We start from the raw sequence: 19,565 nt of genomic DNA, 5'->3' as shown, positions 1-19,565 counted from the left end.
CCCACACACACCCACCCAGAGCCCCACACACACCCACCCAGAGCCCCACACACACCCACCCAGAGCCCCACACACACCCACCCAGAGCCCCACACACACCCACCCAGAGCCCCACACACACCCACCCAGAGCCCCACACACACCCACCCAGAGCCCCACACACACCCACCCAGAGCCCCACACACACCCACCCAGAGCCCCACACACACCCACCCAGAGCCCCACACACACCCACCCAGAGCCCCACACACACCCACCCAGAGCCCCACACACACCCACCCAGAGCCCCACACACACCCACCCAGAGCCCCACACACACCCACCCAGAGCCCCACACACACCCACCCAGAGCCCCACACACACCCACCCAGAGCCCCACACACACCGCCACACACACACACACCCACCGCCACACACACACACCCACCACCACACACACACACCCACCCACCGCCACACACACACACCCACCGCCACACACACACACACACCCACCGCCACACACACACACACACACACACCCAGAGCCACACACACACCCAGAGCCAGAGCCACACACACACACACACACACACACACCCAGAGCCACACACACACACCCACCCAGAGCCACACACACACACCCACCCAGAGCCACACACACACACCCACCCAGAGCCACACACACACACCCACCCAGAGCCACACACCCAGTTTGCTCTTCTGAAATGTCGGCATGTATGATAGTGAGCTGTGTGTGGTGAGTGTGTCTCGTGAGCAGTGTGTGGTGAGCTGTGTGTGATGAGCTGTGTCTCGTGATCCATCAGTGTGTTGTGAGCTGTGCGGGGTGAGCTGTATGTGGATCATTCTGTCCCCCGCGCTGCGCTGGTTTTGCCCCCCGGTCGGATCCTGAGAGGAGAGAACTGTGGTATAGGGGCATAGAGAGTACGGAGAGTGGGCCATAGAGTATAGAAGGAGTTCATATTGAGGTCAGTGATAGCACATTGGGGTTAGAGGGAGTTTGGCGGCATTGAAACAAAATAGGAACACAAAAAAGAAAATTAAGCAATGAGAAATCTATCCTGCGGTGCATATTTGAAGGTACCGAAATGCACAAAGGAGAGCTGTGAACCTCTAATATTAAGAGGAAATGTAAGAAGGAGACTAGGGTGGGTAAATGCAAACGGGTGTCGGTGCAAGGATAAATGCAGTGATCTGAGGGATTAGGTTAAAAATCTCCTGCTGGAGCACCCCTAATTCCTCGTGAGGGAGTACCAAGTCAGGGGAACAGCAACGAGGGCCTTTGCTGCTCAGCCTCGCCTGGGCATTATGTACAGCATTTAGTGATCAACTTCAGGGGTCCCGTCCCGGGCCATACATAGACCTCTTAGCAACATGATAGGTGCATCACCTACAGGCCGGGGAAGACACAGAGGATCGAGTTGGCTGGCAAAAGTGAGATCAGAAAGAGCAGAAAAGACAGAGAAATCACAGATTAGGGAGAGATATGAGAGCAGCACAAGCAGACCCCGGAAAAACAGACAGTTCAGGGTGGTGTTGGGGGGGGGGGGGGGGGGGGAGAATAAAGACAGATCAAAGCGCAACACTGGCATATAAGAGGGACATACAGACACATCAGAGGGACATAGAGACAGACCAGGAAGAAGCAGAGACAGTTTTGGGGAAGTAGAGAGTGATTGAGGGAGGTAGCGACAGATCAAAATCAGAGACCAGCACAGGCAGATAAAGAAGAAAATAGAGACAAACTAAAGAGCAGCAAATACTAGTCATGCAGAATAAGTAGAAACGGCAGACATCACTACAAACAGATGGGGAAGAAATGAAGATAGGTAAAAGAGCAGGAGCACAGTGTGATCCGGAAGTTCTAAAGTGAGCTCGAGGAGCAGCACGTGCAAAGTTTCAGACAATTTAGAAATATTTATTAGAGGCAGATCAGAGAGCATCACAGATCAATCAGGAGGAACGGGTAGGAACAAATGAGGGAGCATCAGAGAACTCAGAAAAGTGTAGAGGCAGTTAGGCAGATCCTGGATCGCCGCAAACTAATCAAGGAGAGGATGTGGATTAACGGCTAGAGCAGCCGACTTTGACCCTGGGGGACCAGGTTCGAGACTGGCGGGGGGCTCAAGCATCCTGTGATTCCGGGCAAATCATGTAATTTACCCGTGCCTATAAATGAAGGTGTCCGTCTGTAGTGCAACCGATGCTCATGTAAAGCGCTCTAATACAGTCATGTCGAGTTCGCGCTATATAAAACTGCAAAGAAAGGAACAAAAGGCAGGCCAGGTGCGAAATCTATATCATGTAGCAGCGCGTGCAGGTGGTGACAGGATATCGAAGGGTGGAGTGGGGAGACGAGGAAACAGCAAAGAAAGACCAAGGGGCAGCAAGCAAAGAAAGTTGGAGGAAGGGCAGTAACGAGGACAATGAACAGTATGTTATGGACATGTGAGGGAGCCGCACACGCAGGACAGGGCAAGCAAGTAATTGAAAATGGCAGTACTGAGTTTAGGGTAGGGGGCTGTGATGAGAGTGAAGGGGTTCAGGCCCCAAGGAGACAGGTAAGAGCTCAGATTCTAGATCAAGGACCAGAGAGAGGACAGAAGAAAATATCACACGGACAGCGGGAGGGGGGGCGGGTGAACGGGCTCACGGACAGCGGGAGGGGGGCGGGTGAACGGGCTCACGGACAGCGGGGGGTTGAACGGGCACACGGACAGCGGGGGGGGGGGGGGCAGGTGAACGGGCACACGGACAGCGGGAGGGGGGCGGGTGAACGGGCACACGGACAGCGGGAGGGTGGTCAGGAAACAGCCAGCGGGACAGGGACAAGACGAACAATGAACACAAACATCGGTGTAAAAAAAAAAAAAAAAAAAAAGTACACGCCCACAGTGGCCACGTCTTCATGACGTTGCGGAGAGGGAAAGAATCGGCGGAACGCCCACCAATCGCCTCGGTAAATGATGGGCAGATCTCTCTTCCAATGGCTAGCCTCCATTTATGGAGCTAGCCAATGGAAGAGGCTGAACTAAAGCACACAGTGTAAGACATAAGATATCGCTCTGCGCGAAAGTCTGCTGCGCAGCTTTCGGCGAGGCGAAACCTAAAAACTGCGTGCTTCTTGTTCCAGATGTTCCCGTGTCAAGAGGAGGGCGCGGAGGTCGACCCTTTCCCTCCCACATGGTTCTTCCATGCCTTACATTCCCCGAGACACCGCACCTTCCTTGCGTGCCTCTATTTCTCTCTTTACAGGTGTCTGCCCCGGCCTGTTCTTTGAACCACCAGCGCCCGACGCTCAGCCAGCTAGAGAGACTTGGCAAGCGCCTTAGGGAGCATAAAGGGTATTTCGTGCAGCAGGGGATTAAAACCTCAGCTCTCGAGAATGAGTGGGGTGTCTCTAAGTGAAGGAGGTCATATTGGCATACAGTGTCTCCGGACGAGTAGTTGTTGAACACTTGAGTTCAACAGTAACACTGTGCCACTGCCAAGTCCCGTAGCAATAGCTAAGCATGGAAATTACTGTACATCAATTACGTGCACCAGCGTGTGTAGACCCGGCCCTGCTAATTAGGTGCTGGTGCTAAGCACCGGCACAAATTAAGCACTGCTGTTCTGGCCCTGCCACTGAGCAGAAAGAAGAGGCTGCAGTTAAGGGACTTCTAGGGATGCAGCTGTGGAGCAGATACATTACCAGTGCTAGGATCACCCTAAACCTGCAGTATGTCATGCGGCTGTAGCAGAGGGGGCATAGGCCACACCTTCTTTCACAGACCATCTTCACTTGGCACCGACCCGCCCTCCACGCGCACCCCAGTCTTGCGATCTCCCCTTATCTTCGGGGGATTGGCCTGTGCCCCGTTTAACGACTCTTCCCTTTTACCAGCCCTAACCAAAAAAACAACTCCAGCCCCTACCTGAAACCAGTCTCTGGTACCAGCTACCTCCCTAGTTTCAAAGACTGTGCTATAAATCCAGCCATAACAGGGGCCTTTCCTAGCACTAACTTCTTCAAACGTCTCACAGCAGAATTCCGCGCTTTTTGAAAGATGCTTCCCAGTCTGCCTCTCCCCTCCTGCAATTCGTGCAAGGGCTTGTTGGATCTGTTCTTCCCTGTACAGAATGTAATCATGCTTAAAATGATTATACCCTCAATGATGTACAGTCTTTGTGCGTCTTTCTCTAACCTGTGTATCCCTGATTCAGGCAGGATGGGCCCCTTAATGCGCCTGTCTTTTGGGTGGAGAGAGTAGGTCTTCCTCTACTCTTTGTACACACCTCGTATACTAACCCCTCTCTAGGAGTCAGCAAAATGGTCCCCTCCCCCTTGCCTCTCTGTACACATCACATTCACCTTAGTGCAGGGACGCAAGCTTTGTGTCTGTCCCATTGATCTGGATGGTTGCAGGGAGAAGGGTTCCACCTGCTCAGTGCACGCTGCATATTCCCACTTCTGGGTGCAGATGGTAGACTGTCCCTTACCTCATATCTCTCAAACTTTTCTCCTTTGCGCAGGTTGTTGGTTTTCCGCTTTTACTTGTTTTTAATTGGATAGGCTCTGTTCTAAAGTTCTCTATACTCATTCACTTTATTTACACCCCTTGCTTGTAGTATCATATGTAGTTTCAGTTGTGAAATTTAAGTAAGTTTTTTAATGTGGTATTACAGTGAGGTCAAGAGGGACAACACATACAAATAAGGGGGAGTTGATGTGTGGTTTATACTTTTAATCCTTCTAAAGTTGCTAGATGGAGAATTAATTCCCATCATGGTTGTTATGTATATATTTTTCCGATTGTGTGCAAGTAGGCAGTTTATGCTCTTGGCTACTTTCCCCTCCTGCAGAAGTTACCTTTTTGGCTCCAGTCCCCTGTGCGCTGGAGTAGCAGACTTCAGCTCTCTTTTCTGTGATCATCGGTGAGTTCTTGGTCCAGTATGCTTGCCTGCTTCCTCATCTGTGGACATGTGCACAGTGCAGACTGTCCAGCTGTAAATCATTTATGCACATCGCTCCCTCTGTGACTAGTTTAGAGGAAATTCTTGCTCCTGGGCCCTGTGTCGGGAGGAGAGGGGGGGGATGGTGGACGCTTGCTTCTTGACCGTGTGCTTTAGAGGAATAATTCAGTGTCAGATCAGCCTGTTTTAGAGGGCTGGCGAAACTGTCTTATTGGCCTTGTTTGACTGTAGGTATGGTGGCTTGTAGGCCTGAGTTATTTGGGTGTGAATGGGGTGCTGACTTGTGGCCTGGTTTGGGAGGGAGGCTGGATGCTGGCTTCTGCATCTGGTTAAAGGCTCAACTTTGTTGCAGGGTTGGAGACTCCTGGGCCTTGTCAATAGATTGGAGAATCCTGTACGTGCTCTAGAGGTGGCTGAAGACCCCTGGGTGTGCTCTAGAGGGCTCTGGCTTGAGGGACAAAATTAGGGAGGCACTGGTGCATATGCTCAGCTTAGGAGTTGAATGGCCTAGGGGTGGTGGTTTCTGAGCCCAGTTTAAGTCGAGAGCGTGTTGGTTCTGGAGCCCAGTTTAAAGGTGGCAGGGCCGATTCCTGGTCTAAATATTATAGGAGAGGCTGCTGGCTCCTGGAGAAAATGTATCCATCATTAATTCTGCCCTCACATAAAGCGGACTGTGATATCATCCCGCATATATGGCGAGCAGTGGGAAAAGTACGTATTTTCCCATAAACTAGACAGTTTCTCGGTCAGCCCTTATAATTGATTTATGGAGTAGGTGGGACAAGTGGATTTTACAGGACATGTAGATCTCAGTACCATTTTGTCCCTTGGCCAAGTAGATTATTCAAAAAATTCCACACCCCTCGAAAGCACATGCACTGCCTAGGGGAGACCTAAAAAAGGATTGAGCTGTTGTGCTTGGCAAGGGAGGAGCTGCTGTAAATAATAAAATGACCTTAGCTCAGTCTACAGCCCCACCAAACAGCTCAATTCTTGGGCTTGGTAGGGGCTAGGAATCCCCCTTAGGTCCATTTGATAAGTGTGCCATCACAAGTGTGGCACTCACATATGAAGCTGCCCAAAATTAAGCACCAGGCTGCCACATTTGGGTGGTTGCCTGCGTACAGAAAGGCTTGGACCCCAGCTAGTTCCTTCAATCTGCTCCCTGGCACCAGGTAGAGCCTGGTCTGTCCATTCCGTCCCAGTCTATCACCCAAATCAAGCAGTGAAAAGTAATTTTGGCTCTCAACTTTAATTAAATGAAAAAACTTGCAAAGAGTGCTTATACCCAGGGGCCACTTTGAGCTAAAACCAACTACCCCAGCAGAGAACAAACTAGAGAGCAATCCCTGATCACAGCGTGAAGAGCCAGGTCTTAATACACTTTCAAACAAGCGAGACGTTCTAAGGATTTAATCTCTACAGGCAGCAAATTCCACAGCTTGGTAGTCCGTAATGAAGCCCAAATTGACCAAGTTTGAATCTCAGAAACATAACATTTCTCGTTTAGGCTGATCAGAGAGAAATATAAAGGACATACCAGTGATACCTGAAAGCAATGAACTCTGGACCACTGTTTTCAAAGGCGTTATGAACAAAGCACAGCTTCTCTGAACAATGCTTTATTTTGCACTGGTAACCAGTGGAGCTTAATTAGTTCCTTCGAGACCAAATGATGTTTAAATAGGTTCAAAATAACGGCAGCAGCCGCATTCCGTGCCACATGAAGTCTGTTCTGAAACACCTCGTTAATGTCAAAGTAAAGTGCATTGCAGTAATTAAGGCGATTAAAGCTTGGATATCTACATTATCTAAGGAAATCATTCTAAAAGGAACGATTTCCCAAAGAATGCACAACATGGTGAAAGGGGCTGTTACTTGATCGACATGTGTCAAGGTTGTCTGTGAATTGTCAAAAAAAGCAACTCCTAAATTACTCACCAATTTCACTACTGTAAGTAGGGTGCTGAAATCAGCTAGCCACCAGGAGTTGGACCATATCGTAGAGCCCTTACCAACTAATAGGCCCTTTGTCGTTTCAGCATTCAACTTCAGACAGTTAATTTCATCCAGATACCGACTTCATGCTTCTTTCGTACTTTTAAAGGGCATCATTTAAGGTACTTTTGGAAGCAAATGGCAGACTCTCACAGTAGGCATAACTGTGAAACGGAAGCTCTATAAAGAGGTGCAATTGGACACTTTACACAATAGCTCCACATGTGATCATAGAAATAGCACTTTTAGCAAGTACGCAGTTCCATGCTGGCATTTAATTATAATGGAAGTATATAATCTAAATTTAAGCCCTATTAATAATAAATTCCCAATGCGCTGGACACTGTCCGCTGAAATCCCTTTCAGGCTACAAATAAAACGAACATCCAGCTGGTATGACCTTTGCATGCATCTTCATTTCAGCTTATGGCATATCAAGAGACCTACAGTGAACAGGTAGATTTGAATTTAATGAACATACTTGCATATCTGATATCACTAAAAAAGCTCACAGGGGAATAAGAAACAGAAAGGACTCACATAAAAAAAATAATTTATGACATTAACAAGTTTTGAATATTACATTCTGTCGTTAACAGTGACACAGAGAACGACCGCTTGTGCTGACCCTTCAAGAGGAGTATACGGCCCACTCCTTTACATCACTACAGCACACAATAAGATATTTCTTTTCACAAAAGTTTGGTGATTATGGCAGGCAAAATCTAGCGTCTGAATGTGGAAACCTACATTCCTTATACCAGCCACAACTCCTAAATCGCCTATTCTGCTGCTAAGTACGAAGTGTCCACATAAAACTCGGCGACCAACATTTGGAATTCCATCCAACACTAAGAGCATGTATTTCTATAGCAATAACGTGTATTGTATTTGTTATGTAACAGTATGTATTTGTTAAGCAATGTTGGTTTATGTACATTAATGAGTAAGCACACTTTACATATAACTAATGTAATAATATACAAATGCTGTTTTAGTATGACCCAGCAAATTGATGGACAAAACTAACTAAAAAGGTGTACAGCAGAAAAATGGTCATGCTACCTTAGAGCAAGTAGATGTATTGAACTTCTCTTCAAATACCAACTACTTACCCGCTCAAAGAAATAGCCTTCCACAAACTGTGCTTCAGTTCTCAAAAGTTTGGACCCAAATAGAGGGATTCATATAATCACTCTCCAATTGGTTGAAAAGTCCAGGCACGTTATAAGTCCAGAGTTTGAATTTCAAGCACTCTAAGCATGTTTCGTTCTGCCACCACCAAACTGCTGCTCAGCCTACGAACATCAGTTTTTGAAAATATCGACGTTTTCGATATCAATTGTAGTTTGGCTAACCCCAGTAAGTAGGTGGGTCATGTCAGAAAATCCAAAACAGAAGTGCATGGTAGTGAGACTATACTACAAATTATATAGTCCCTAGCGGTGTTAAAACAAAGAATTACTAAAGAAGTTGGGGAGGTGCATGCAGAAGTGTGAAGGAACTTTTCTTTCAACTTACGAGTTTCTGACAGAACCTATACTGCACGGCAGCCCTAGAATACTTTAAGTATTGTCTTCCTTGGACTACTTGCTCCGACATTTTTATCTGCAGGGTTCGGCTAAGATAAGGCCATGACGTGTACTAACTTTAAAAGCCACGCAAAATATGAAGATATTTTTTGCAATTAAGAAAAATAGGTCCAGGCACAAGGCAATTTGTTTTTTCTGAACACAACCACTATAGAAAGCATCATCTACCAATGAAAATGTGAACTCGGAGTAAGGTGTTTGTTTAAAGCTCCATGTGGACTGTTACAGAGTCAGGAATATACAGAAGGGTGTGTTGAGTTCTAGAAGATATAAAGTAAACAATGTCAAACAGCTCAGTGTGAAACTCAACAATTTGGAAACAAAAAGTGAGAAGTGTTTATGTGTGGTTTTATATAGCACAAACCAGTCCCATATGGGTATCAGATCACTTTACAATAATTAAACAAGCAAGTGTTACACAGAAAGACTATATGATGTAAAGTGTATATAGGAAATGGTGAACATCACATCTCCAGGGGCTATACAATAGATACATGAACATTTTGTGGCTAGACACAATATATGTATATATCAAGGCTAGAGGGTGCTAAATGACAAAAGTAGGGAGCAGGAGTACAGTGGGTAAGGGTATAGGGATTGTCCACCACAAGAGGATTAAGAAGGAGTGGGTGGGCAAGATATAGGAAGAAGGGGCATCTTTAGAAAGAGAATGGTGGAATTACATAGAAAGTTGACATCTGAAATGCATTAATTGGGGAAACAACCTTTACAACGCAACTTTTACAACGCACTACCATTACAACGAATTTTTTACAACGCAAAAACCATTACAACGCATGTATTTACAACGCATGTTTTTACAACGCAGGTACCTTTACAACGCATACCATTACAACGTAAGTATTGGTAAGTATATAATTATATTTAAAATGTTATATGTTTGGTTTTTTTTTAGGGGTATTTTTATAATTATATTTAAAATGTTATATGTTTGGGTTTTTTTTAGGGGTATTTTTAGGGTTCAGGGTCAGTTTTCAGTTTTTGGGTAAAAGGGTATTTTTAGGGTTCAGGGTCAGTTTTCGGGTAAAGGGGTATTTTTAGGGTTCAGGGTCAGTTTTGGGTTTTTAGGTAAAGGGGTATTTTTAGGGTTCAGGGTCAGTTTTCAGTTTTTGGGTAAAGGGGTATTTTTAGGGTTCAGGGTCAATTTTGGGTTTTTGGGTAAAGGGGTATTTTTAAGGGTTTAGGGTCAGTTTTCAGTTTTTGGGTAAAGGGGTATTTTTAGGGTTCAGGGACAGTTTTGGGTTTTTAGGTAAAGGGGTATTTTTAGGGTTCAGGGTCAGTTTTGGGTTTTGGGTTAAGGGGTATTTTTAGGGTTCAGGGTCAGTTTTCAGTTTTTGGGTAAAGGGGTATTTTTAGGGTTCAGGGTCAGTTTTGGGTAAAGGGGTATTTTTAGGGTTCAGGGTAAGTTTTGGGTTTTTGGGGTACAGGGGTATTTTTAGGGTTCAGGGTCAATTTGGGGTTTTTGGGGTACAGGGATACAGGGTAAAAATAAAATAAAATTAAATTATATTTAAATTAAATAATTAAATAAATTAAATTTAAATTAAATCAATGAAATGAAATGAAATAATATTAAATTTAATTAATTTTAATTAAAAAAAATTATATATACTAAATTAAATATATTTAATTAATATAATATAAGTAATTTAAATTAAATGAAATTAAATTAAATTAAATTACATTAAACTAAATTAAATATTAAATTTAATTAATTTAAATTAAAAAAATTAATATATACTTAGCAATACTTACGTTGTAATGGTATGCGATGTAAAGGTACCTGCGTTGTAAATACATGCGTTGTAATGGTTTTTGCGTTGTAAAAAATTTGTTGTAATGGTATGCGTTGTAAAAGTATGCGTTGTAACGTCATACATCCCATTAATTGTATTTTAATTGGATTCTTCATCTATTGCAGTATTTACAAAGCACTTACTACCCCTATGTAGGCGGTGCGTTGAAGCACTTGGCTACACCAGTCGCAACATACACAGTGCAGGGTGGGCCGGTTGGGAGGATAGCGATGTCTTTGTTTTGATCCTATCTGGAAACTGTTTCAAGGATGACCACAGAGGTGCAGTGATCATGTTATGGGACTCAGTGCCTAGGAATGTACTGAAAGATAAAATGTGAGACGCAGCCATGCAGTTTTATACTTTTTTTTGCATGCTGGTTCGTTTTAACAACTCTGCAGGTCCCTTTATGGTTTTTCATGGGATATAGTCTGTCTAGCCGGTTACTGCACTGCGTTGTCCAAGCTGAGAAATGTGAGTGTCTTTGGAGGATGTAAGGAAGCAGACAGATTGTATAGATATTTGAAACCGATTTTGGAAAAGGGGGGTGGTGATGGACAGAGTTTCTGAATGATGCAGAATACTCTTACCAAGTCAATAGATCATGGTTTTAATCCATCACCGTTTTTTAGCTCACTGCACCATCCCAGCTCAGAACCTGGCTATATGCAAATTAGTCTGTTCCTGTCCCAGTGCATGATGGGAACAGGGCAAACCAAACTACCAAGCCAATTCTTATACTGGGAAGGAAACAAGCTTCCGGGGACCGGTTTCTGGCATCACAGCCTTCTTCGGCCCGGCTTGCTTGAATCCTGATGGTGCAATGAGCAAGGGACTCACGTCTGAGTATACCCTCCCACACATAGTGTGGATAAAACCGATTTTGGAAAAAGGGGGTGGTGATGGACAGAGTTTCTGAATGATGCAGAATACCTTTACCAAGTCAATAGATCATGGTTTTAATCCATCACCGTTTTTTAGCTCACTGCACCATCCCAGCTCAGAACCTGGCTATATGCAAATTAGTCTGTTCCTGTCCCAGTGCATGATGGGAACAGGGCAAACCAAACTACCAAGCCAATTCTTATACTGGGAAGGAAACAAGCTTCCGGGGACTTAAGCTTGTTTCCTTCCCAGTATAAGAATTGGCTTGGTAGTTTGGTTTGCCCTGTTCCCATCATGCACTGGGACAGGAACAGACTAATTTGCATATAGCCAGGTTCTGAGCTGGGATGGTGCAGTGAGCTAAAAAACGGTGATGGATTAAAACCATGATCTATTGACTTGGTAAGAGTATTCTGCATCATTCAGAAACTCTGTCCATCACCACCCCCTTTTTCCAAAATAGATATTTGAAACCACCAGTGTTGGCCTATAATAAAGTATTCTAAATTGTCCATTAATGTGTGACAGATCTTTTCAGTTATTCCATGCCTGTTGATTTGATGAAGTCTGTTTTTATTTGGCTGCACAGTACTAGTGACTAACAACCCTCATAGCAGATGCCTTATGTGAACTTAAGGCGTATAGGTTATATTTTGTTAAGGACCGTTGTCCACTTTCTCGCATTTAATAGGGACTTATAACTGACAGTGCTGCAGCAACAAAACAAATTAGTACTTTTGATGTTAATCTCATTTGTGTGAATAGATCCATCCACCCATCCGTCCATCATCCCCGTTAGTTTTGCTTTGTTCGCCCTAAGTTGGCAGGGTATGCCCAGACGTGGGTCCCTTGCTAACTTTGCCACTGGATTCAAGCTAGCCTGGCTGATGACAGCTGATTAGCCAGAAACCGGTCCCAGGATGCTTGTTTCCGGTCCAGGGAAGACATGGCTTGGCAGTTCAGGCTGGACTGTTAACATGAGGCACAGGGTCAGACTGATTTGCATATGGCCTTGTCTGAACTGGGGTGGCGGAGTGAGCTAAAGAATGATGGATTAAACCCAGATCAGTTGACTGGGGGTGAGTGCTTGGCACCAGACAGTGAAAATCTGGTCAAAAGTGCTAACCATTGAGGAAGTTTCTGCTTCTAAGAACAAACCACATTTGACAACCGCAATCAGGCAAACAGAGAATTGGGGATATTCAACATAAAAAAAAGGGAGGACAAGTGTTGCATAAATCCAGAAGAATGAAATTAAACCAAAATCTATAAGAAGAAGTAATTGCAGCAGTTATGATATATGGTGCAGCGGACCGTCAGTTCCCTTACTGATGCTCAAATTACAAACATTTCAGTAAAGAAACCTTATAACAATCACCTCAGCAAACCAAGTTGCATGCCCTGCCTAAATTATTTTGTGACTGCGACCAGCCAGTAGTGAATGCAAAAGGCGTAGAAGTGTCATTTCTCCCAATCCCTACTAGTATTCAATATAATGTTATGCTTTTTTCTGGTCTTTGCTCCCTCCTGACATCACCGCTTAGTCTTTTTTTTTTTTTAAACCATATTGGCTTTTAATCTTTGTCACATACATGCTAAAGACTTATTCATCATAAAGTATTGTATGAGAGACGGGTCTGTGAACATTCGCAAAGTCTTACAATCCACCTACCTCAAAACAGAAATTAAAAAACAGTTCCCCCCCCCCTACCTCTCCTGGGTTGCAATGGAACAAGGATTGCATAAGGGCAGCTTGCTGGCAGCTGCTCGTACATGTCGGATTTCTCAGTCATGTATAGTGGAGGCCGGGGTCGCGTGTGCTAATTTTGATGTCCTACCAGAGCATTGCCTAGAGCCTTGTCAGCCGCCCCAGGGGAGCCCACCTCTTCAGTGTAATCTTCTCCAGGTGGCAATCTGCGGTCCTCACGGGGCCTTACAATTTCTAGCTATCTCCCTCTTGGCTAGGACGTAAGCAGGTCTTGAAACTTCCCTGTCACCTTGTTTTTAGCCATATGTGGAAAACATCCCAAGAGGAAGTGCTCTGGCATCTGTGGCAATTCTTGATCAATTAAGTCGCTTATTATCTGTCGTATGTCCCCCCCAAAAAGTCTGCAGTAGGTGGCAGTCCCAAAACATGTGGAGTATGTGTGCCTCCATCTCCCCGCATCTCGGGCAGACCACAGATTCCGCATCGAAATACCTCCTAATGCGGGCCGGCGTCAGGTACGCTCTGTGCAGTACAGACTAGTTAATTAATTTAAAACGTGCGTTCCTAGACGCCTTTGGTATGAGTTCTAGTATTTTTTCGCAGTTCCTCTCTGGAATTTGCTTACCACGGTCTTCCTCCCATTGTAGTTTCAGGCGTTCTAGTGGCAGTCGTGCATCTGTCTGTATGGCCTTGTAGAAGCAGGACACCGTTTTAATTCTGCCCGCTGAGAGCGCAACATATCGGCACCCCGCCAGCGCTCGTGGCTTTGTGCCCCCTCCTCTCCAATGCTCCCTAATCTTGCGGGTCAAGGCCCTATGCTTCAGGAAGTGGTCCCCAGGAACGTCATATGTAGCCTGCAGATCTACAAAGGGTCTGAGTGCGGAGTCTCGGTATAGGTCTCCCATTTCTCTCAGTACCCCCTCCACCCAGTTCTTAAGCCCTGCCCAGTGCTCTCCCTGTGGGTGATATCGCAACATTGTCAGGGGTGTGGCAGGTGAGTAGGGAGTCGCAGCGCCCACCTTAATCAAGGTATCTGGACCAACAGCGCTTTACCACCTTGGTAGCCTGTGTATCTGCCGCGAGGTGTGGCGGACTCGTAAAAGGATTTTTGCTAAGTTGGCAGTATCTGGTGCGTCCGGACAGCGTTCCCTGTCAGGGTTGCGGTCTGCCGCTAACCCAGTAAATCAACCAGTAGAGTTGTGCAGCTAACTAACGGCTCTTAAGGTGTCCAGGCCGCCGCCATATTGTTGGACACAGAAAAGGCATTTGACTGCCTAGAATGGTTCTTTTTTCGCTCTATAATGTGCCCCATGGGCTTTATCGCCACAACAGCTCTATTATATAATAAACTGACTTCCCAGTTGCGTTTAAATGGTACGCTTTCTTCTCCATTTGAGCTAACACAAGGAACCAGACAGGGCTGTCCACTGTCCGCTTTATTGTTCATATTAGCCATGGACCCCCCTCATACGTCACTTCCAAGAGAAGCATCTCCATAGGGGATTACAACTCAATACCGGCCCCCTATTGGTATCACTATATGCAGAAGACACGATATTATATGTTAGACAGCCCCTGGATAACTTAAACGAATTGATTTGAGAAATCATCAGGTTTGGCAATTTCACGGGACTGGGCATAAATTGGCACAAATCGGTCATATTTCCATTGACAACTAGCACACAGCCATGGGAGCTTGAGTTCCCCCTTGAATGGTGCACAGAGTCTGTAAAGTATTTAGGCACACACGTTCACCTAAACACAGCCCAGTTAAGTTAAAAAATTAATTAAAAGAAAAAACTAATAGCTCTCAAGGTCAAGCACTGCTAGCCCCCCCCCCCTCTGCCCTAGGGCATCGCAATGATGACAGTGCTACTCTTCCCCTGCCTGTGCCCTAGATTCCTACTCTCCGCCTGCCTGTGCCCCAGATAAAGGTAGTGATTGTCTAGTCCAATTCTTTAAACATCGCCCGTGGAATCCACACCGGCAGTGTCCCGAAACAATACAGGAGGCATGGCAACGTTATCTTTAGGACTGCCACTCTTCCAGCAACAGAAAGCGGGAGTGTGCTCCAGAAATCCATTGCTGCTTTCGCTGCTGTCACTGCCTTGCCTACATTACCCTCCAAGAGGTCCAAGGCCTCATGATAAACGTGAACACCCAGGTACTTTGGGCTCTAGGTTCCCACCACAGTCGCTCCAAAGTAAGCGGTGGAGGGGTATCAAGGGTAGGTAGAAACAAACTGGATTTTTGCCTGTTAACCTGGAGTCCAGAGACAGCGCCAAAACGGGCCAGAATAGCGCGTGCCCCATGGAGTTCGCCCGCAGTATCGCACAAGAAAATCAGTAGATCATCTCCATATAAGGCTAAGATCAGTAGATCATCTGCATATAAGGCTATCGGAGAAGTGGAGAAGTGTGGCTCAATGGTTAGAGCGGCAGACCCTGATGCAGAGGTCTGGTCCGGGACCGGGGTTCAATACCCGCCTCGGCGGGTCCTGAGCTCAATTTCCTCGGACCTGATAATTCTCGCCTCGGTGCCTAGTCTAATCATGAGTCCCACTCTGCAACTCTGGGCAATAGCTTGCTTAATCTCCACAACGGCCCCAACAGCGCTAGGATGCCTGGCTTCACCTTGGGGATGCCCAGGAGTGGACATTTCATAGGGATAAAGCCAGGAAGGGTTCCTAAGCGGTATACGGACAGCGCCGGGACACCTCGGGTGAGGTAGCTGTGCGCTTTACAAAATGCCCTCATTTCACATTTCATTTCATGCCGGCTCGTTGATTTCTCTATGCCCCTGTAATCCTGGCCGCTCCTGGCTCTGCACGTCAACGGTTCCATGTCCAAAGCAAACAGGAGGGGGGAAAGGGGGCATCCCTGTCTCGTTCCTCTCTCCACTCTCTGCTGAGGTGAAATTACACTGCCAGTGTGCACCCGGGCTGAAGGGACTGTGTACAGGAGCTGCACCCATTTCAGGAATCCCTCCCCAGGCCTATCCAAGCCAAGACTACATACAAATATTGCCACTCCAGGCTGGCAAAAGCCTTCTCTATGTCACCTGCGAGCACTGCTGCTTCCTGCTTATTGTACCCTTCAGCCTCCATCACCGTTAGAAGGCGTCTGATGTTAGAGGCAGTGTTCCGCCCTGGGATAAATCCCACCTGGTCAGGGTGAACAAGATGAGGATCACCGCTTAGTCTTATGCGGCCTTTCCCCTCAGATTACTTTCACCAAGAATGAAGGATGTTTCCTTAAAACAGTATTTTTTTATTTTTTTTATTTTGTAATATACATTTTTTGCTACTATTGGTTTGCCACTCACAATGCCAATCATATGTCCTCTTCTGAATATCCTCTTTCCTCTTAATCAATACACGCCTTTATTTTATTCTACAGCATTAGTTTCCAATTTTTGAAATTGGTTATATCTCTTGAACTTGAAAAATTGTTGATTTATTACACGTTTTTGTGTAATGAGGATCACCGATTTATGGGAGTATTCTTTACACCCACAGAATATACAGTGCAAAGCATTTGAAACACTACATCCAGTGTTGACTTTCTAAAGGCAATAGATATCATTCACCACACTTACCAAGCAAGGGGACTTTGTTCTGCAGTAGCTCACGGTAACTTGAGGTTAGAATTCCAACAGGGTTGCTTGGTATAAACCGTCCTTCCTTCACTAATCGTTCACATGTTCGCATTAGGGTCCCTGAGAACTGCGAAGGGTCGACACCGTAATCTCGCCATCCTCCCACACCATCAGCAACACCTAAAATCAAAATGTTTTAAATTTATTTATTTTTAAGTCTAAAGAATTAAAAAATGTAATTTTTTATGAAGTAGCAAACAAAAAAAAAGATCCTATTTGAGACATTAAACAGATCGTACTTTACATTTGAGAAAGCAAAAATGTGCAACTACACAGAGAAGTGTTTTGACCCATAAAAAACGTATATGTAATATTTATATGTTAGAGAACACCCCAAGATTTCTAGACTTGTTTTTATGTCACCAAGTCTTGCATTGTACATACAAAACACAAATAACTTAAGTTAGATTAACAACATTCCCTGGCGCAGCGGTTACATCATGGTGTTTGTTCTTTGTATACTTCCATCTCACATAACTACGGTGCAGAGGCCGGTCGTTATTTCTTAAGATCTATACACCCTGATATTGACAGCATACCACAATGCTTCTTATGATGCTCTCCTTCTGCCTTACCCATAACGTTTCTTTTTGACATGAAAATCTATCCTATCTTCAGAAGCAAGGTACGGTGATTGGGGCAGCTATCGCCCCACATATGCTAACATCTACATGGGCTGGTGGGACAACGAAGTTGTTTGGGAGGAATGCAATGCTCGCCACACCAGTAAAATTGCAATGTGGGTGCGTTTCATTGATCTATTTATTTTGTGGGATGGAGATTAGGCATCCTTGGTTGAATATGTTGCCATTTTAAACATCAATCCCTATAGCATACAAGTGACTGCCAACTGGAGCACACATGAAATTGATTTCTTGGATGTGAAATTACAAGTAATGGGGAACTCAATACAAATCAAGGTCTTTTGAAAAAGAGACAGCCTGTAATTCGATTCTACATGGCAATAGTGGGCCATCTGCGCTCTCTAAAATGGAGTATTCCTTTCAGCCAATTACTTGGGGGCACGGATGATCTGCTCTACTGAAGTAGGGGTTAAATTGATGATTGCATGATTCTCTGAAGGGGTTAGCCAATGCAGATTCTCAGGGAAGCAAAGAAAAGGGTTAACTAAAAAATAGGGATCAGCTACTGAGCATTCAGACCAAAAACACACGCGTTGGAGGCATTACAACTGATCAGAATCAAGTGATAAATTTTTTCATGGGATACAACAAGGAATATGGCTCTATTCGATAGGAATTGGCACATTTTGAAGCATGATGAACATTTGAAGGATGTAATCGGTCAATATACCAAGATCAACTATCAGAGAGCACCATCCTTGGGAGACATACGAACAAGATACAGGCTTTATCGAGAGCCCGATTGGTTGAAAAGAAGGAGTTTAGGCTTTAGAAAATGTGCCACCTGCTAGACCTGCACATTTGTTATCAACTGGACCCATTAGAAGATCTTGGAGGGCAGGGTATGCAAGATCCGGGAAACAATAACCTGCGATACAGAGTTTGCAGTCTATGTATTGGAATGCAGTTGTGGTAAATGCTATGTGGGCAGCACTATTAATAGGCTAAGACTCAGGATTTTGCAGTATATTAGGAAAATCAAGCATCAGAACAGAGTATACCCCCATGGAGAAGCATTTTTGGGAAGTGAACCAAGGCAATTTGGCATCCTTCCAATATTTTGGTATTAAGCACATCAAGCTCCTTCCGCACAGGGGCATTAGGGAATTTGGAACTATGCCGATTTGAATTGCAGATGATTATCCTCTTGGGCACTGAAAGACTACAGGGACATAATCTTGATGCCGAGCTGCATGTCCATTTATGAGTAATTACTTTAGCCCAGATTTCTGCTGTTCCGCAGTGTTGAGATTTTGGTCCTCTTCCAACTGAGTGCTGGTTATTTATTGGATAGGAAACGTTTCTTTATCGTGCTATTTTGACATTATGCACATTATAGCACCTGCACTTTACAGGATTTTTAGTAAAAGAGCTATGTTTACCTTGTTTCAGCAATTGGGATGCACCACTTAGGGGGAGACAATACAGCCACATTTTCATGTTATATATGAAACTATGGATGAATTCGTTTATGCTTATTTATGAGATTAGAACCCTTTTTGACACCTAATTCATCATGCTTTCCATTTAAAAAAGGAGGGGATAATTAATATTTGATGAAGATATATTGCATCTGTATGATTGAAGTAGTTTGACATATGCATTAGCAATAGTGGATGGGTCTACTGTACGTTTGTTCAGGAGATTAGTAAAGGCTGGCCCACTGGCCGCAATGTCTAGGAACTGTCATTTGCACTTTATGTATGTATAATGGGCGTGAACTAGTGCTTCCCAGAAATGTGCAAGTTTAGTTTCCCTCAAGTGCTGATGTTTCCCAGTCCTGTGACTGCCTCAAAGTGTGAAACACTGCAGAGCCCGGGCTGTTGCTGGGTGTTCTGTTGTCCTGCGCTGATCCCAAGGGATCATTAACACCATGTCAAGGGGGTGGGAGTCCAAGGATTTCTCCCAGTCCAAGGACTGCGCCGCTGTTGACTGTGAGGCGCTGCCATTCCCATAATTCCCATAAAAGGAAGCACTGCAACTTGTTCATTGCGAGGCCGGGAATGGGAAATACTGCCTATTTTTAAAACACTGTCGCTTTATAAAAACAATGCCGTAGGCACTAATGCTGCTAGTCCAAAGTACAGCAATACTTGGGGACCACTCAGATAAGCAACTGTAGGTGCCAAACACACCTGAACTGCAGGGATTGCCAGCAGCACCATAACTACTGGAACTGAAGTGCACAAGCGCTCCCAAGTGTGCTAACTGCAGTCAAGTTTGGAATGCCTTTACTTAAACTACGTAAATCAGAAATTACCATATGAACTTTAGCAGAAGCGCAGATGCTACTGGGACCGTGGGGAGA

General features: G+C 45.0%; 1 protein-coding gene across 1 annotated transcript in view; it reads right to left on the bottom strand.

The window, feature by feature from the left end:
- The window catches only part of PPTC7 (protein phosphatase targeting COQ7), a 165,728-nt gene that overhangs the window by 94,754 nt on the left and 51,409 nt on the right, over nucleotides 1–19,565 (bottom strand). The window contains exon 2 of the mRNA XM_078667481.1: nucleotides 16,554–16,733. Coding sequence (XP_078523607.1) covers nucleotides 16,554–16,733 — 180 coding nt within the window. The remainder of the gene's footprint in view (nucleotides 1–16,553; nucleotides 16,734–19,565) is intronic.

This window comes from Lissotriton helveticus, chromosome 11 (genome assembly GCF_964261635.1).
Source record: "Lissotriton helveticus chromosome 11, aLisHel1.1, whole genome shotgun sequence".
In the NCBI taxonomy this organism is placed as follows: domain Eukaryota; kingdom Metazoa; phylum Chordata; class Amphibia; order Caudata; family Salamandridae; genus Lissotriton; species Lissotriton helveticus.
This window is presented reverse-complemented; position numbering and strand designations above follow the sequence as displayed.